The sequence below is a fragment of the Hyperolius riggenbachi genome, chromosome 1 (assembly GCF_040937935.1).
Source record: "Hyperolius riggenbachi isolate aHypRig1 chromosome 1, aHypRig1.pri, whole genome shotgun sequence".
NCBI classification, from domain to species: Eukaryota; Metazoa; Chordata; class Amphibia; order Anura; family Hyperoliidae; genus Hyperolius; species Hyperolius riggenbachi.
This window is the reverse complement of record NC_090646.1, coordinates 646334935-646355749: the sequence shown is the minus strand read 5'-3', so window position 1 is coordinate 646355749 and position 20815 is coordinate 646334935. Positions and strand designations below refer to the sequence as shown.

At 47.1% G+C, this 20815-nt stretch overlaps 1 protein-coding gene across 2 annotated transcripts in view; it reads right to left on the bottom strand.

Annotated features, from left to right (window-relative positions):
* Nucleotides 1–20815, bottom strand: part of MYO5B (myosin VB) — a 337992-nt gene that overhangs the window by 81554 nt on the left and 235623 nt on the right. For both annotated transcript variants that reach the window (XM_068251374.1, XM_068251375.1), the window contains exons 18-21: nt 19800–19911; nt 17608–17819; nt 12415–12571; nt 10673–10912 (exon numbers count right to left, since the gene is read on the bottom strand). In XM_068251374.1, the coding sequence (XP_068107475.1) occupies nt 10673–10912; nt 12415–12571; nt 17608–17819; nt 19800–19911 (721 nt within the window). The remainder of the gene's footprint in view (nt 1–10672; nt 10913–12414; nt 12572–17607; nt 17820–19799; nt 19912–20815) is intronic.

Genomic DNA, 20815 nt, shown 5'->3' with positions numbered 1-20815 from the left:
TTAACTAGTTGGTCAGACTTCTGTTCCCAACAGTGTCTAGGGAAGGTGACTTTAGGTCAGACCAAGTTGCATGTGGAGGGGGTTCCCGAGCAATACTCCGAGTTCTCGGATGTATTCTGTCCCAAGGCTGCTGACAAGTTACCTCCTCATCGCCCTTTCGATTGCCCCATCGATCTCCGTGCCGGTTGTATGCCCCCCTAGGGGTCACCTGTATAATTTGTCTGGACCAGAGAAAATAGCGATGCAGGAGTACATTTGTGACAATTTCGCACCTCCCGGTCGCCTGCATGGGCCGGTTTCTTTTTTGTTAAGAAAAAAGACGGAGGGCTGCGACCATGCATCGACTACCGTGGCCTGAATAAAATCACGGTGAAGAATCGTTATCCGTTACCATTGATAGACGATTTATTTACGCAAGTCACGAACGCTAAGATCTTTTCAAAATTAGATCTGAGGGGTGCATACAACCTGGTCCGCATTAGAAAGGGTGATGAATGGAAGACGGCCTTCAACACTCCCGACGGGCACTACGAGTACTTAGTGATGCCCTTCGGGTTGTGCAATGCGCCAGCCGTCTTTCAAGAATTAATCAACGAGGTATTCAGGGAGGTGTTGGGTAGATTTGTACTAGTATACCTGGACGATATACTAATCTATTCCAACAACCTCCCCGAGCACAGGGTCCACGTTAAATTCGTGTTGGACAAATTGAGGCAAAATATGCTGTATGCCAAGGTGGAGAAATGTATTTTCGAGGTGACCACTGTCACATTTTTAGGGTATGTGATCTCCACCTCAGGCCTGTCAATGGATCCTGCCAAGGTCACAGCTGTCCTGGAATGGCCACAGCCAGTGGGGTTGAAGCCCCTGCAAAGATTTTTAGGTTTTGCGAATTACTATAGGAGGTTCATAAAGGGATACTCCACGATGATTGCCCCTCTTACCAGTCTCACAAAAAAGGGGGCAGATACCAACCACTGGTCTCCTGAGGCTGTGGCAGCTTTTTCTCACTTGAAAAAATTGTTTTGCTCTGCACCCATATTGAGACACATAGACACCTCTTACCCATTCATTGTGGAGGTTGATGCCTCGGAAGTTGGAGTAGGGGCTGTGCTGTCTCAACGCTCTGGGCTGCAGGGGAGGTTGCACCCGTGTGCCTATTTCTCTCGGAGGTTTTCACCGGCAGAGAAAAACTACGACATAGGCAACCGGGAACTTCTGGCCATTAAATTGGCATTTGAAGAATGGCGCCACTGGTTAGAAGTGGCAGAACACACGATCACGGTGTATACTGATCACAAGAATCTGGAATACATCGAGGGGGCTAAGAGACTAAGTCCCCGACAGGCCCGTTGGTCGTTATTTTTTACGAGGTTCAGATTTATTATCACATACACTCCAGGCAGCAGAAACATCAAGGCAGATGCCCTGTCCAGATGTTTCGAATTAGAGACAGCACAGCCCCCCGCTCCTGAGTCCATCATCCCGCAGAGGCTGGTGTTAGCAGCCACAGAGACCTGGGAGGATTGGACAAAGGTTTTGGGTCCCTTTCAGCAGGATGTCCCTGAGGGAAAACCGGAGGGGGTCTTGTTTATCCCACTGTTTTTTCGTCTACAGGTCTTACAAATGTTTCACGCCCATAAGAGTGCTGGTCACCCTGGTGCTGCCAGAACGCAGGATCTGATTGCCAGGTGTGCTTGGTGGCCTTCTATGGCAACAGACTGCAAGGAATATGTCAGGGAATGTGCGGTATGTGCCAAAAGTAAACCCTCCCGGCAGGCACCTGTCGGTACCTTACAGCCTTTACCCGCCCCGAGTGAACCATGGACCCACTTGTCCATGGATTTTGTGGGTGAGCTCCCCAGGTCTGAAGGCATGTCGGTCATTTGGGTGGTAGTCGACCGCTTCAGCGAAATGGCCCATTTCGTGCCTTTGAAAGGACTCCCCTCGGCCCAAGAATTGGCTGACCTATTCATCGTCCACATTTTCCGGCTGCACGGCATTCCGGAGAACATTGTGTCCGATCGGGGAGTCCAATTTATCTCTAAATTCTGGAGGGCATTTTGCCACCAAATGGGCATGAAGCTGTCTTTCTCGTCAGGCTACCACCCACAGACGAATGGGCAGACTGAACGAATTAATCAGTCTTTAGAACAGTTTTTAAGATGTTACGTTGCGGAGGCACAGAATGACTGGGTGAAGTTTCTGGCTTTTGCAGAATTTGCGCAGAATAATTTAAAGAGTTCTTCTTCCGGTTTTTCCCCGTTCCAGATTGTGACAGGGAGGTCGCCCAAGTTCTCCCCTTTGCCAGTTGCCTCTTCTCCGTTCCCAGCGCTGGAGGATTGGCAGAGGTCACTCAGGGACAATTGGGGAATTGTTAGAGATAATTTGCAGAAAGCGTTCCAAAGTCAAAAGGGTCAAGCGGACAAGAGACGTTCCATGGAATGGAAGTTTCAGCCAGGGGATTTAGTCTGGGTGTCCACACGTCACTTGACCCTGAAGCAGCCTTCTGCCAAACTGGGCCCCAGGTTTGTGGGTCCGTTTTCTGTGACCAAAAAGATCAACAACGTCACTTATACCGTTGATCTCCCCGCCAGCATGCGTGGGGTGAGATCATTTCACGTATCCCTGCTCAAACCTGCAGTCCATGTGGGCCCTACTCCTCCTCCTCCTGTCCTGGTGGATAGTCATCCTGAGTTTGAAGTAGAGAAAATTTTGGACTCTCGCATTGTCCAGAACTCGGTACAGTATCTGGTACACTGGAAGGGATATGGCATTGAGGAGAGACAGTGGGTACCGGGGTTTCATGCCTTACACCCCGAGAAGCCTGGTAGGAGTTGTCCGGAGTCCACTCCTCGGGGGGGGGGGGGGGGGTACTGTGATGAAACGCGGAAAAGCCGCTGTCTCTCAAGGCAAGGCGGCTGTTTCCGCGTCCAGCATGGCGTCACAACGCGGAAAAAAACGCCGCATGTCGCTTAGGCAGAGCGGCGGAATCCGCATTGGGAACGGCGGAATCCGCATTGGAGGCGGCTCCCGCACTCAGTTCACTGGATACATTGCAAGACAGTACTGGTGTGGCTGGGACTGATAGTCCACCAAGATTCAGACTTACACGCGCGCGAGCACAGAGGCAGAGTTTAAATAGCAGTTAGAAGGGAGTCGGCTGACCAGCTGGGTCAGCTGACAAATTCCACTGCTCCCATTGGACCAGCAATTAGGGAGGTCCTGGAAAGGTCCTAGAGTGTATATACTGCTGGTTGTTCACTTGCTCTTTGTCTGGCGTGCGATCACATACGTGGAAGCACCCAGATCCGTAGTCAGATCCTCAAGTGTGCCGGGACCAGCTGGAGCTGTAATCCTACACTTAGCTAGATTCTTTTGATAGCTAAAGTACTAGTTTGATTGTGATTATCTGTTATGACTTTTGCCTGCCTTGACTACCCTTCTGAACTCTGATCCTGTACCTCGATATTTCTGATACTCTGTTGCCGAACCCCGGCTCGTTCCTTGACTCTGCTTCTGCCTCCTGATTTTGTACCCCGATATATCTGATACCCCGTTGCTGAACCCTGCCTGTACTTTGACTCCGCCTTTGCCTCCTGATCTTGTACTTTATCTGTCCGTGTGTGTACGACTTGGCTTGTCCGACCTCGAGAACCGACCTTACTGTTAGAGGCGGTTCCTCGCTCTGTTAGTAATCCTTCCTCCTGAAGGTTACTTCCAGTCTGTCCTTCCTACTGTCAGTCTGACTCCTCCCGTCTTGGAGAGCTCAGGTCTGCGGAAGGAATCTGTGCAGTACTCCTTGCCGCACTGAGGCCTAGTCCTCTAAGTGTTACTGTTACACCCAACACTACACTCTACTCAGGTGAACAGAGGTTAGCTAGTATATCGGATTATCAGTGATACTGCAGATCACGTATAATCTGGTATACATCTGTATTCCCAGTGATTCTGCAGATCACTGGTAACCAGATCCTCTCTGTGCTTCACCGATCGTTACAGACGCCCCCAGGGGAGGGGGGTCTTAGTGTTAGGCTCCACTAGGTGGGTCTTAGGGTTGGGCACCACCAAGGAGGTCTTAGGGTTAGGCACCACGAGGGGGGTGTTAGGGTTAGGCACCACCAGGGAGGGTCTGAAGGTTAGACATCATGGGGGGGGGGGGGTCTTAGGGTTGGGCACCACCAGAAGGGTCTTAGGGTTAGGCACCACCAGGGGGGTCTTAGGGTTAGGCACCACAAGGGAGGGTGTTAGGACTAGGCACCACCAGGGTGGGGTCTTAGGGTTAGACACCACTTGGGGGGTCTTAGGGTTAGGCACCACCAGGGGGGTGTCTTAGGGTTAGGCACCACCAGGGGGGGTAAGGCACCACCAGGGGGAGGGGGTCTTAGGGCTAGACACCACGGGGGGGGGTTTGTCTTAGGGTTGGGCAGCACCAGGAGGGTCTTAGGGTTAGGCACCACCAGGGAGGTCTTAGGGGTAGGCACCCCCAGGGGGGTCTTAGGGTTAGGCACCACCGGGGGCGGGGGGAGTTAGGGTTAGGCACCACCAAGGGGGTGTTACGGTTAGGCACCACCGGGGGAGAGGGTTGGCACCACCAGGGGGGTCAAGGGGTTAGGGATAGGTACAGGGAGGGTTCTGTGTGAGAGTAGGGATAGGTATAGTTACAGTACAATATACACCACTCGGGGGTGGTTAGGGTTAGGCACCACCAGGGAGGTCTTAGGGCTAGGCACCACCAGGGGGGTCTTAGGGTTAGGCACCACCGGGGGGGGGGTTAGGGTTAGGCACCACCAGGGGGGTCTTAGGGTTAGGGAGGTCTTAGGGTTAGGCACCACCAGGGAGGTCTTAGGGTTAGGCACCACCAGGGAGGTCTTAGGGTTAGGCACCACCAGGGGGATATTAGGGTTAGGAATCAGTAGAGGGAGGGTTCTGTGTGAGAATAGGGTCAGGTTTAGCTATAGTAAAATATCAGTAAGCATTACAGATATTTACTATTGGAATGCAGCAGCAGAATATCATAAATTTTAGCAATATTCTACTAGCGGCAATCCCTTTCCTCTCCATAGGTGAGTATCTTAACTCATTTTTTGTGCTGCTTTTCGATTTGCAGGATGAGATGTGTTCACTACAGCCGTCACTGATGAAGGCTTTTCTACTTATAAACATCCTAAAGGTGGCCATACATGGTACAATTTTTCATTTTTTTTCGATTAAATATTTTAGTTCAATTATTCCGTTAGATCGAATATAAAGATTTTTTCAGCATGTCCGATCTGATTTTTCTCGGAAAAAACGGGATAATCATTCAAATTTCTTGATCGAAAAAAAAAATATTTTCAACTTTCGTTCGATTCGATCATTTAGATCGAATAAACGGGATAATCGAACGTTTTTATTGTACCATGTATGGCCACCATAAGTCAAACCAGCAGCTGCAGCTACAAAGATACAAATACTATAATTAAAGCCCAAGTCCAGGAAGAAGCAAAGCTTAGAATGTTAAATGTTTAACTGTTGTTGTCCACATTGTTAAGTGAGTTTATTGGCTTATAAGTGTCTAAATAATAATTAAATCAAGGTGTTCTCAACGGCTCAAGTGTCTCCTGGTACAAACAACCAGAATTCTGACCAATGGTGTAGCTAGAGATTATTGGCTCCCATAGCAAAACCTTCATGGGGCCCTCAGATGTAGGCACTCTTTAGCTATGTCATCTGCATCTATCCTATGGATATGAGTTAACTGCCAATTTACATTCTCCTGGAATCTGCACTGCATATAGTCCATGGGCACTGAGAGGGTGAAGCAACACAAGACAGTTAATAGTGAATACATCAAGAGTCACCTGGCCCCCTCTGTCCCAGGACCCCATAGCAGCCGCTATTGCTAAGCCACTGATACTGACACCATTAAAAGACGGCTGCAGAATTTATTACAGTGGTGTCAAATGCTGCATTTCCATTGCAAAGCATGATGGGATCTGAGTGATTGGGAAGCAGTGGGTGGTCCAGGCAGCTCCAGTCAGAGAGTACATTGTGGTCTATGGGACACCTTTAGAAACTGGCACCCAAATAACCAGATCCAGTTCCTTGGTCAGCTCTAGAGACGCTCACCGAAAAGCTAACAATTCTTGCTGGCATGTAAATTGTATGCAGCTTGGAAAAAAGCACTTCCTGACAACTTTGATCGGCCTAACTCCAAGCTGTATACAACTTGCTTTCATCGTAGACTCTCCCTGATCTTCCCTACTCAGCACCACTCAAATCATACATTTGGTCCGTAGATGGCACTGTGCCCTACTTGCATTTCTTATAAGATGATCTGTACTGCTGTGTGTTGTTGGTTCCTGTGGATGCGTGCTGGAAACGGAAGAAAGTACGGCTTAATGTAAAGAGCTGCTGAATCCTGTAAATCAGGAGTGTCCAAACTTTTTAGGCCAAGGGCCATATCACCATTCTTAAAGTGGACCTGAACTCTTACACAGGACAGAAGGAAAACATATAGAAATGCACCCTGTATCTATTTAGAGAGCTTAGCTGGTCTAATTCCCCTCATCTGTGACTAATAACAAGTTGTAATTAGATGTCTCAGCAGTGTCACCTGACTGCCATGGCAGAGCAGCTAATTTACAAACACAAGATGTTAACAATTTGCCTGCTTCCATTAAAGCAGGAAGTAGAGACAATGCAGATTTATTGCAGGATTTGTATCAGCTGTAACAAAGAAATGTCTTTCTTTAAAGGCTATTATGTTGCTCATCCTTTAGAGCAGAGCGGAAGTTCTGTGGTCAGGTCCACTTTAACAACTATAGAGAGGTTCAGGGGGCCACTAGAGAAGGCTTGGTGGGCTGCCTTGGGCCCCTGGGCCAGGCTTTGGACATGCCTGCTGTGCTTGAACTTAATTCCAGTTACTCTGCATCCATGATTACGGATCACAACAAGCACCACTTCCTGTGTGAACAGGCACTTACATTCAATTCCTGTGTGAACAGGCACTTACATTCAATTCCTGTGTGAACAGGCACTTACATTCACTTCCTGTGTGAACAGGCACTTGCATTCACTTCCTGTGTGAACAGGCACTTACATTCACTTCCTGTGTGAACAGGCACTTACATTCACTTCCTGTGTGAACAGGCACTTACATTCACTTCCTGTGTGAACAGGCACTTACATTCACTTACATTCACTTCCTGTGTGAACAGGCACTTACATTTTTAAAACTAAATATTTTTAGCAGTTAAACAAAATAAATATATTCAAAGCCCCATACAATCCCTATAAGGCCCCATTCACACTAGAGCGTTTTGCCGCGATTTCGTCAAAACGCTCAAACGCTAGCGCTTTTTAAAAGCGCTAATGTAATAAAACCCTATGGGCCCGTTCTTACTTGGGCGATTTGCGCTAATCGACACAAATCGCCCCCAAAAACGGGCAAAACCGCGAAACGCAAACGCGTCACCTGCACCATTTTCAGGCGATTTCCCGGCGATCGCGTTTCAGTGCTATAGAAGCGCTAAACGCGAACGCGGCAAAATCGCCGCACTGTTCAGTGAGTTTTCTGCGTGAAAATGCTGAAAAGTCACTCCTGCAAAATGCCAGAAAAAAATCTCCGGTGTTTTGCGTTTCTAAGTGTGAATTGGGCCTAAAGGATATCAGCGGGCTGCAGACATCTCTGCCCAGAGACACAATCACATTCTGTCTTCCAAGTGGAGCAGCTGGAAAAAGTAAACGTTAAATAGCTTTTTCCTTTTATTGGCGAGGCGGCGCTTTGCCCGGAGTTCTCTCTTAACTCTCCCTGCTGCTGCTGCTGGCGGCACAGAGCCGGCTGCAATGTACACACAGAATGGCAGATCTCTCCCCAGGCAGGAATAGAAAGGGACACAGCAGGCTGTATGGGGATGGCTTCCTGCGTTTCGGGCGCAGAATGTGCTTGTCGAGAGAGACGGGTTCTCTTTATCTTCTGACAGCGAGAAGCGCCATCCCGGGAGAAATCATCACAGATCACAATGCGGCGACTCCTCGGAGAGACTTTATGCATAACAGATAATCCAGAGAGAAGATGAATTCAGGTCTGAGCGCCTCTCCCGCTATGGATGTACAGGACGGGGAGGGAGTCTGATAGTCTCTTCTTAGGGTAAAATTAACAAACAGTCAAAGAAGCCGGCTTATTAAGACAAACCCGAGTGATCCAAGAAGCCTGGACTGAATGTTTTAAATGTGACTAATACTAAAGCAACCTTGGTATAAGGTAGTTTGTCTCACACACACTGTGGGATACAGATTGCCCAGCAAGCTCATGGTGAACCAGAACTCCTAGGAGTGTGTAAGGGGCTACAATGGACTAAAAAGCCCTCTTACTACAATGATATGGAAAACAAAAGTTTGCTTTCTTAAAACAGATTTGTAAAGTATTTGCGATAATTCAGGTTGGAGTGAGCTCCAAGAGGTCTCCCAGTGCATCACTGCTGAAGTATGCAAATCACCCTTTGTTGTCCCTGGAAGCTAACCACACCTCCAGAACCGCTGGAATGCAATGATGTGTCAACTTGTTAAAGAGACACTGAAGCGAGAATAAATCTCGCTTCAGAGCTTATATTCAGCAGGGGCATGTGTGCCCCTGCTAAAACGCCGCTATCCCACGGCTAAACGGGGGTCCCTTACCTCTCAAATCCCCCCTGCAAAATCTGCGACCAACTTGGTCGTAGATTTTGCTGATGTTGAAGCAGGGCTAACGGCTGCAGCCCTGCCTCTCAGCGCCGTCTATCAGCGGCGCATCGTCGCCTCTCCCCGCCCCTCTCAGCGAAGGAAGACTGAGAGGGGCGGGAGAGAGGCGGAGATACGCGCTGATAGACACGCTGAGAGGCAGGGCTGCGGCCATTAGCCCTGCCTCACCAGGAAGAGATCCCCGGGACTCTACGAGGGGATTTGGGAGGTAAGGGACCCCCGTTTAGCCACGGGATAGCGGCGTTTTAGCAGGGGCACACTTGCCCCTGCTGAATATAAGCTCTGAAGCGAGACTTATTCTCGCTTCAGAGTCTTTTTAAATATAGAGAGCCACAATAATACAACATGCATATAGACTGTTTCTGGTTGGTCTTCTTCAGTGCATGGATTAAGTATGACTTGAAACACCGAGAGGTACAGACTAACCAGCAAGTTAATGGTGAACCAGAACTCATTGGAGTGTGTAATGGGCTACAAAGGACCAAAAAGCATCCTTACTAAAATGCTATGAAAAACAAAAGTTTGCTTTCTTAAAAAAGAAAGTATTTGCAATAATTCAGGTTAGAGTGAGGTCCGAGATCTCAGAGCTCACTCCAACCTGAATTATTGCAAATACTACACTATGGGATTAGACCGTTTATATTTATTTGGAGTGCTGTAGCTGAAGAAAGGGGATGATGCCCCTGTAGAACATATGAAAGTGACGGCTGGCACATCCCATGCGATACTTTATTATATGTATAAGAGTTCAAAGCCAATGTTTCGGGACCACGCAGGATCCCTTTATCAAGGATTGCCTCAGGATGCTCCAGGTATCGATCTGTCCGCTACACACTGCAATAACTGCTTTGTTGGCAGATTGGAGTAAAGAAAGCTCGGGGCACTCAGATAAAATGAAGTGCATCAAGCGAGAGGCATATTGTCTTGATAAAGGGGCCTTGCCTGGTCCCGAAACATTGGCTTTGCACTTTTATACATTTACAATAAAGTATCGTGTGGGATGTGCCAGCCGTCATGTGACACTAAAGCAAATCCAAGGCAAGCCTAGTGCCAAAAATGAGATACTTTCCTATGTAGAGGGAAGCTTCTGGATCCCCCAGAGACTACCTGTGTCCTCTTTGAGACCAGCGCCGCTGCCTGGGACCCTCCTGAAGTTTACATCCGCACTGTGCACGGACTTGGTTAGTAGCACTGAGTGGTACTTACCGGGGGCTTCCTCCAGCTCCAAGCTCCCAGGACGTCCCTCACCGCAGCTCTGCCCGCAGCCGTTCGCCGCAGGTCCGTCCTGATCCCCGGTGATGACGTCAGAGCGATCTCCAGGTCGCTCAGTACTGCGAGTCCGCTCCGGCCCACGTGGCGGTGATTGACAGCGCCGCTCGCGCAGGCGCAGTACAGAGCGACCTTACAGGCATGTGCAGCACTGTGGTGAGACATTTTTCAAAAATTCCAGGCCATCCTGAATTATTTTTAAGGAAACCTGAGATCTTAAGTATGGGTGTATTTATACTTACTTGGGGCTTTCTCCAGCCCCATGAGGTGCGTGGGCTCTCTCACCATCCTCTCTTAGGGCTGGTTCACACGGGCGTCTGCCCCGCGTTTACCGCCGGTGTTCGGGACTCGGCTTTAAACGCTCCCATTCAGATCCTGATTTTCCCTGACGTTCCAGGTGACCCTGGACGCTACATGTAGCGTCCTGGGATGGTTAACCGCTGTGGCTATGTCCCCCGGTGGGGGAGAAAAACGCTGACTGCAACTGAACGCCACTGAAAGCTCGAACACGACGCTGCCACAACACCTCCTAACGCAACACCTCTGAAAGCCGGGCAGACGCCCGTGTGAACCAGCCCTTAAAAGCTTACTCAGGCTTTCTCCCCCACTCCTATTCAATATGGCCTTAAAGGGAACCCAAAGTGAGTCTCGGAGTCCAGCTGATGCACAATAGACATACCTGCTCATCAAGCTTCCGCTGTAGCTGCACCACTTTGTTCTCCATGCCCACGCTCAGTTTCTTGAAGTGTGCGGCCGTCCTGGCCTCGATCTTCAGCTGTTTAAGCTCCCGTCGTGCCCTCATGCGGCGGAAATAGCACTGGATGACGATGGCGGCACTGCGGAATTTGGCAAACTGCTTGCGGGCCATCCACCCCCGCATGTTCTTCTGAATGACCGTGGCCTTGTGCTGAAGTAGGAGCTGCCGGAAAAGAAGGAGGAATCGTTAATACATAGCAACCTAGTTTAGCTTTCCAAATGCCTCAATGGCAGCAATGCATCATGGGGCGTGCCTAACTCAAAAGCCTTTCTTCTAGTTATGGATAGACCAAACAGCCTTGTACAATAGCTTATTAACCATATGGTTAGTCTACCTGCCTTCGTTACAAAATATTGCCACCTTTGTAGAAATAGCCCCCCTCCCTTCTATGTCACAGGGCTGAATGCAAGAGAAGCCAACACTGTCATGTACGCCAGAGTGGCAGTGTATCCATACTATCTGGATATACTGCCAGTCTGGTGTAGTGTAAAGTAAGCTTCAGAATAGCTGTAATACTAGGTACACACCATACAATTTTGATTGACCATTTCCAACATGTCTGATCTGAATTTTGATCAATTTTACGATCGATTTTCTATTCACTTCTATGAAAATCGATAGAAATTCAGATCGGACATGTTGAAAATAGTCGATCTGGCAGGTAAATCTGCCAGAAAATTGTATGGTGTATACCTAGCATTAAGCCCCATCTACACCATACAATTTTTTTGTCCGATTCGATTTGATTCATTGATTCGATTCGATCCAATCCATGTCCGATCGGGATTCGATTCAATTCAATTCACGATTGTTTTGCAATGGCAAACTGCATTGATTCGAATCCCGATCGGACATGTCGGGTTGAATCGAATCGAATCAATGAATCGAATCGGACAAAAAAATTGTATGGTGTAGATGGGGCTATATATCAGCCACTCAGATAAGATCTCTGATTTGTTTGCCCAGCAAAACATGTTCTCTTCTGCTGTCCCTATAACAAAGGAAAATCGCCTACATAGCTGGGAGAGCTGAGTGCAGTGTAACTTCCTGTAGTTGCAGACACATGATAAAGCTCCAGGAGATAGTGAAAGTAAAAATGTTAACCATGTCAGGTAACTTTTTTTGTGTTTGGAAGATACATTTTGATTGTAATTATACTTTAAGTCCACTTTTGGATTTTATGGGTTCTTTAGTCCACATTAAACATTTTTTTTGTCATTTCCTGTCCCAATGGTTAGGATCGGGTTATGCATTTGGGATAAAAGGAGAGAAGAAATGTTAACAGACAGGAAACAGAGGTTAGTATAACCCACAGGTATACAGACACCTATCACCCTCCCATTCACTTCTTTTCATTCCCCTTTAAGGGCTTGAGTTCTACTTCAAGGTATTATAATATTGCGGATGTATACATTGAGGTGAAACAATAACGTGTTGGTGAAGATGGAGAGGGGGAATGTGGGGCGGTACGACTAACGCTTGCTCCTCTAAGACTATAAAAGATATATCAGAAAAGACTCCTTGTTCTTCACAGATTGATAGGCAGCTGGCATTTTGTAATTAAATTCTAATACTCAGCAGACACTGATATCGAGAGGAACACCGAGTCCCCGCCTGATGCCTCAGCAGATATCTCCTCACACAAAATGGCCGCTGTGCCGTACCTCACGATAAGCTCTCCTGTCAAACATGCCGCGCACGTAGGACTGGATGGTGATGGTGGCCTTGCGGATGCTGCGGTACAGCCGGTAGATGCGGATCATGCGGAACTGTTTCTGGAGGGTAATGGAGGCTTTTGTTTTGCGGAGATGATCAGCCAACCTGAGGGAAAGAGAAACAAGTCAAGTGAATCTCTACTTTCACCGAAACATACGGTAATACAAAACACACATCAGTCTACTAAAGGGTTTGTGTCATTTAATGCTACTTAAAGGAACCCGAGGAGAGAAACATATGGAGGCTGCCATATTTATTTCCTTTTAACCACTTCACCCCATAGCGGACTTTACCCTAACGGACAAGAGCAATTTTCACCTGTCAGTGCTCCGCCCTTTTATTCGCCAATAACTTTTTACTATTTATTGCAACAAAATGATCTATACCTTGTTTTTTTGCCACCAATTAGGCTTTCTGTGGGTAGCACATTTTGCTAAGAATTTTTTTATTGTAAATGCATTTTAACGGGAAAAAAAATGAAAAAAAAATATTTCTCAGCTTTTGGCCATTATAATTTTAAATAAAATATTCTCCTGTGGATAAAACCCACAAATTGTATTTGCCCATTTGTCCCAATTATTAGACCGTTTAAATGATGTCCCTATGACAATGTATGGCAATATTATATTATTGGGAAATATACAGTAGGTGTAATTTTTCTGTCTTTTTTTCTTCCCGATCCATAATTACAAGCCCCTATGTAGGAAAGTAATAGTAATATACCCTCATAAAATAAAAACGAAGTCCCTAAGGCAACTATTTACAGTGGCGACGCGCACACGTGCACGAGCAATGCATTAAACGCATTAAACGTCCTGGAGCCGTTAACAGGCTCTAATAGGATGTTTTAATGCATCAGCTTGTCAGTAAGTGGTTAAACAATACCTTATCTTTCTTTGTGGTCAGTAGTGTCTGAACCACACACATGAAACAAGCATGCAGCTAAACTTGTCAGATTTTTGTCTGGAAAACCTGATCTGCTGCATGCTTGTTCAGGGTCTATTGCTAAAAATAATAGTAGCAGATGATCAGCAGGGCAGCCAAGCAATCTGCATTGTTTAAAAGGAAATACATATGTCAGCCTCCATATCCCTCTCACCTCGTACTCATAGCCTTTCTCTAAAGCACTTTATTGAGTACACTGAATTATTCAATTATTATTTACTATTTTTATAGCACCGACATCTTCCGTAGCACTGTACAGACAATATAGTCTTGTCACTTAACTGTCCCTCAGAGGGGCTCCCCATCTAATCCCTACCATTGTCACATGTCTATGTGTGTATCGTGTAGTGTATGTATCATAGTCTAGGGCAGATATAGGGGGAAGCCAATTCACTTGTCTGTATGTCTTTGGGAGGTGGAAGGAAACCCACTCAGACACGGGGAGAACATACAAACTCCATGCAGATAGTGCCCTGGCTAGGATACGAACCAGGGACACAGCACTGGAAGGCGAGAGTGCTAACCACTATGCCACCATCGTGCCCTTAAATGCCCTCAAAGTCAATAACATGTTAAGTCTCTTCTTGTTGTTCTCTACAGTTATCAGGCATTAAAGTGAACCTCCGGACTAAAAATCTACTCCGCAGCACTGAAGAGGCTCGGTGTTTCTTTAACAATTTCACAGCATCAGAACTTTGCTTTCCTTACCAAAGAATAATTATTAGCTGCATTTTTATCTAAGCTCCACCCATCAAAGAAAAAAAGCCAGGGTTTTTTTCCCTGATGCAGTGCAGAGCATGATGGGATTTCCTATGTTGTTATTCACGTTGCCTAGCAACTGGTAGAGGCGCTCAGGACACAGGACAGTTGGAACTGTGTCTCGTGCCCCCTGTCACCTCCTTTCAACCAAAAAGATGGCTGCCATCATGAAATCAAACATTTGCCTGTTCTTTTAAAACAGTGTGGGTAAGAGATTATATTACTTATCTATTTTAATTAACATAACCAGTGGCGTTCCTACCTAAGGGCGCAGGGGGGCGGGGCGCACCGGGTACCAGTCAGCCAGGGGGGTGTCGCCACGACCCCCCTACACCTGACTAAGGAGGGGAAGAGCAGCGCTAGGAGGAGGGGTGACAGCAGGGATAGCGGCGGGGAGGGGGAAATATCCCCCCTCCCTCACCTGGGTCCCCCTCCTTCTGCCTCTCTTCTCCCCCCAAAAATGCAGGCAGCGGGCGGGTGGCAGTGGGCAGCGAGCAGGCGAGCGCGGAGTATACTCACGTTACTTCCGCGTATCAGCCTGGAACGCTGCGTCACCGTCACGTGCCTCTTCTGCGCCTCCAATCATTGGAGGCGCAGTAGAGGCACGTGACGGCGACGCAGCGTTCCAGGCTGATACGCGGAAGTAACGTGAGTATACTCCGCGCTCGCCTGCTCGCTGCCCACTGCCACCGGCCCGCTGCCCGCATTTTTGGGGGGAGAAGAGAGGCAGAAGGAGGGGGACCCAGGTGAGGGAGGGGGGATATTTCCCCCTCCCCGCCGCTATCCCTGCTGTCACCCCTCCCTCTAGCTAGACGGGGGGGAGGAGCACTTTACTACCTAAACTGGGGGCCACTATACTAGCTGGGGGCCACTATACTGGAGGCAGCTAAACGGGGGGGGCACTATACTAGCTACACTGGGGGCATCTATGGGGGCCACTATATTACCTATACTGGGGGGGGGGGCACCATACCAGCTACAATGGAGGCAACTATACTATCTAAACTGTGGGCCACTATACTAGCTATATTGGGGCAACTATGGGGGCCACTATACTAGCTATACTGGAGGGCAGCTCTACGGGGGCCACTATACAAACTACACTGGGGGCAGCAACACTACCTACATTGGGGGCAGCAGCTATGCTGCCTATCCTGGGGGCAACTATACTAGCTATATTGGGGCAACTATACTACCTTCACTGGGGGCAACTAGCTACCTATACTGGGGGCAACTGCTAGCTACCTATACTGGGGGCAGTGGCGGCACGGGGGGGGGGGGGGGGTGTGCTTCGGGTGCTGAAGTGTGTGCTTTGGGTGCTGAAGCACCCCTTAAAATTCTCCAAGCACCCCCCAGCGTGAACTGACTTTCGGCATCTAATAGACGCCGTATCAGTTCACCGCAGCGGCAGAGCAGGGCTATAGTAAAATGTCCGAAGCCCTGCTCTGGAGACTTTGGGAGTTGCTGGCTGCAGAGGATCGTGGGAGCTGCGCACTGGACGGAGGCCGGAACAGGAGCTCTGCTGCAGGTGAGTAAATGTTTTTTCTTTTTCTTTTTAATTTATATTAGCAGCCAGGGGTAGCGTTTATGTTCTGGCCAGGTCTGCTACACGATTGAAGTGTTTTCTGGACAGGTCTGCCACACGATTGCATGTATTTTCTGGGCAAATCTGCCGACATGATTGAACGTATTCTCTGGGCAAATCTGCCGACATGATTGCATGTATTTTCTGGGCAAATCTGCCGACATGATTGCACGGATTTTCTGGGCAAATCTGCCGACATGATTGAACGTATTCTCTGGGCAAATCTGCCGACATGATTGAACGTATTCTCTGGGCAAATCTGCCGACATGATTGAACGTATTCTCTGGGCAAATCTGCCGACATGATTGAACGTATTCTCTGGGCAAATCTGCCGACATGATTGAACGTATTCTCTGGGCAAATCTGCCGACATGATTGAACGTATTCTCTGGGCAAATCTGCCGACATGATTGAACGTATTCTCTGGGCAAATCTGCCGACATGATTGCATGTATTTTCTGGGCAAATCTGCCGACATGATTGCATGTATTTTCTGGGCAAATCTGCCGACATGATTGCATGTATTTTCTGGGCAAATCTGCCGACATGATTGAACGTATTCTCTGGGCAAATCTGCAGACATGATTGAACGTATTCTCTGGGCAAATCTGCAGACATGATTGAACGTATTCTCTGGGCAAATCTGCACACATTACGTGTATTTTCACCCAGGTTCACGGCAAATTACAGTTAGCTCCGCCCTCATCCGGTCATGGCCACGCCCATTTTTTTGCCGCATGTTATAGTGCCACCCGTTTTTTGCCCCTGTACCTTTTTTTTTTGTGGGGGGGGGGGGGGGGTGTCTTATAATACCCAGCACCGGGTGTCAAATGCCCTAGGTACGCCACTGAACATAACTAATGTAACTTAATGACAGTATGTTTGTTTAGGCTGGAGTTCCTCTTTAAGTAACGGACAGTGCTCGGTTTCTTCCCTTGGGTCCTCTGCTGTATAATACACCCTTCATGTCATTGCCGAATAACTGTAGAGCAATAAGAAAGTTCTGTGTGCAATTCCACACTCTCCACAATACACTCAAAATGCTGCCGATCTGAATTGATGCTCGATCTTCAATCTTCACCAATATATAGTATAGTCTATGTTGATAATGCATAGTTTGACCATTTGTATAGTAAAACATATAAAATGCTCCACATAGCGTAATTCCGTTTGCATAAAATGTATTGTTCGCATAAAACAAATAAAACACGCTCACATGTTAACCATGTATGTCCTTGAGAAAGTCACGTGGACGAAATCGGTCGGGGAGGAGCTATAGGACAGGCGAGGAAACGGAGGAGCTTGCGGACGTTGGTGCTGCCTTCAAAACCTGCGCTTACCTGTATGCCTGTAACAGACATACATGGTTAACATGTCTGTTACAGGCATACAGGTAAGCGCAGGTTTGGAAGGCAGCGGACCGCAGACGGCCGTTCACTCCACACAGCCCCGCCAACGTCCGAAAGCTCCTCTGTTTCCTCGCCTGTCCTGTAGCTCCTCCCCGACCGGTTTCGTCCACGTGACTTTCTCAAGGACATACATGGTTAACACGTAAGTGTGTTTTATTTGTTTTATGCGAAAAATACATTTTATGCAAACGGAATTACGCTATGTGGCGCATTTTATATGTTTTACTATACAAATGAGAACTTGAAGAGGAGGAAGAAGGAATCCATTACTGATCGGAGGGATAAAGATTGGTTTGATTGAGCGCATACGATCATTTTATATGATCAGAGGAGATGGTGAGTACGTTCACTATCGGTGTGGTGGTGGAGATTGAAGTTCATAGTTTTGATTGAGGAGTTGTATCTGCACTGATCAACATAGAATAACTGTAGAGCGCCGTACCTGCGAGCGAGGTGTCCCCGCGTGTAGCGCTGTATGGTGACAGCCGCGGCCTTCATCCTCCTGTATTTCACCCTCTGTAGCCAGCCTCGCACCGTCTTCTGGATCATAATGGTGGCCGCGCGGAACTTGTCCGCTCGCAGCTTCTCCAGGTACGCCACCTGGCCGGCCCGGAAGAAGATCTTCGTCCGACCAAACTGGAACTTGTCCGGATCCTGGGAATCGAAAACAGAAAGGTGAGAGGAGGTAATACAGGGATAACCACACTTCCTAAGGCAAGCTGGGGCTAAGGAGGAATTCTGGGGAAAAAACCCATAAGTAACCGGAGAGATTAAGGGCGGGCCCTTTCATATATGGCATTGCGGTAAGCTATTTTACTGCAAGAGGCTGCTAAGACAATGAAAGTCTATGGAGACTTTCATACTTACCTGATGCGACGCGGTACTCCAGAAGTAGGTAAATTGCTGAATACTCACCACAAAGACGCCGGGTGTTACCGCACACGCCATGCCCAAAACGCAAGTCTATGGCGACACAGTAAGTGTGACCGATGAATCATGTGGCGACACGCATGCGCAGAGCGATGGGAATCCCGGTGAAGTACTTCCTGTCCAGCAAGAAGTAAGTCAGTGAATGGGGGCGGGCCTTTGCATAAGACTGTTGCGCACTTTGCTGCAGTGTCATTTAAAATACTGATTTGTCAGTGTTTATCTGAAACAAAACTTTGCATCCCAGTAAAAATCATTGGGCTCATTATCATGACATGCAATTTTTTGTTTGAGCTTCCCTGCATTTTTTGCCTGCCACACTAGTTTGTGTTCCAGTAACACACAATTGATTCTTTATGCTTCCGCATGAGAACTGTGAACATTTGAATATGCTTTATGCAGAAGTTGTCATATATGCTGGCCACATACGAAAATTCACGTGTGAAATTTGCACAGGTAAAAAGCAAGCATGTAGTGGAATTTGGCCCTTCTGTCAATGAAAGTTATTATTTGAATCCAGTTTACCTCTCTGGTCTAGCGTGACTCCTAATGTTATCCATACATTGAGGGGGAGATTTATCAACGCATTACCGACAGTTTTTTTCTTCTTAATCCATTCCAACCAGTAGGGAGAACAGTTCTGCATGATAATAATAACCTTCTTAAATCCTAGGTAATAGTGGTAAGTTAGCATGCATTTCTAGAGCTGCACTACAGTTAAGAAAAGTGCAAATCCATCCCTAAACTGGCGCAAATTAAGAAGTGCTTGGTAGCATTTCTACAGGTGTAGAACTGCAGGCTAGACATGATTGCAAAGTGCAGGCTAGACATGATTTGTGATGTGCTCCTCCTCCCTGCTGAATTCCTCCTCAGAGCCTGCTGCTATCAATACAGCAGGTGTGTTGGTTACCTCAGCAACAGCAATTCCCCTCACACACTGCACTGTCTGAGAGACCTTCCTAGCTCCTTCTATTTTACAACAGTTTTAGAAGGAATCTGCACTATCTAATGATTTCTTAGGCTGTCTGAGACAGTTCTGCATGGATTTCTAAAAACCTACCAACATTTTGTCTCAGACACTCTTGATAAATCTGGCCCACAGTGAATTATTATTATTATTGTTATTGATCTATATAGCGTCAACATATTCCATGGCCCTGTACAGTTAGAAACATGGGGTACATAATAATACAGGCAATGGTACACACAAAATATAGACACTGGTACAAAATACAGAATTGGTAGACATAGAAAATAGATTGACAAATGCAACATGATGAACAAAATGTATAGCAAAAATTCCAAGACACAAAAGGGTGACAGAGCCCTGTCCTTGCAAGTTTACAATCTAGAGGAACAGGGAGGAAAGAGATGGGGTAGTATACCATAAGCATACTTCGAAGCAGTGTGTTTTATAAGATATATTTCGCAAGCATAACTTAGCCAGGGGTTGAAGGGGAATGGCCTAAGTTACAGTGTACGCTTGTTGGAAAAAGTGAGTTTTGATGGAGCGCTTAAAAATTTCAAATGTTGAGAGTGACCAGTGAGTTTTGGAAGGGGATTCAAGAAGAGGGGTGAGGATGGTGAGAAATCTTGTCATGTGCAGATCTGAGATAAGAACAGTGTAATAGGAATGCACAAAAGAAGACAATACAGCTGTGCAAATGCGAAATAAATGTAATAGAAAATCCAAATGCCGCTATTCACCTTTATTAATTTTTCTAGAACATTTTTGCAGATGAGCTTTTTGTCGCTTATGGAGAGATCTTTCTTGTTCATAAGGACACGATATCGGTTGTAGAAGTCATGGTAGGTCCATCTGAGGACAAAAAAATAAATTGGGTTAAAATGTAGACTATACAACAAAGAGAATGAATATTGTTACAATTTATTGGTAAAGCCACAACACATGACGTAATGCAGTGAAATAAATAACTGTGACACACCAGAAGAGGACACTGGCTCCGGGATAATCCAGCCATAGACTGATCAATATTTCCAGCAATTTAATCATTTTCTTAAAGGACACCTGAAGTGGGTTGAATATGGTGGCTGCCATATTTATTTCCTTTTGAACAATGTGCATTGCCTGGCTGTCCTGCTGACCCTCTGCCTCTAATACTTTTAGACCCCTTTCACACAGCGCCGGAAGTGCCGATTTAACTCTAGCGCATACCTACGTTACTGCGGGTCTCCTGTGGTGACCCGGAAGTCATGTTAGTCTATGGCGTCGCAGGGTTATTGAATCACTTTTGGCGTTGCAATGTCGCGGCGCGCATGCATATTTTTATAATTTGCTTGCACTTCTGCATACCCAAAACAGGAAGTGACCACAAGCGCGCATCACTTCCTGTTTGGATGGACAGGACAGACAGACAGACAGGGAACACTGTGTACTAACGCGGTGCTCCCTGAAGGTCTGTTTTTGGCAGGGCGATACGGCGTGCGCACCACACAGAAAAGCTAACGCTATATAAATACTAAATAATAATAATAAACCCTGAACAAGCATGCAGATCAGATGTTTCTGACTGATGTCTGACTGGATTAGCTGCATGCTTGTTTCAGGCGTGTGATTCAGACACTACTGATGAATAAAAGGACCGTCAGGCAACCGGTATTGTTTAAAAGGAAATAAATATGTCAGCCTCCATATACCCCTCAATTCATATGTCCTTTAAAATCTGCCATCAGGTAATAGGTTTGCTACAAAAACAACACAA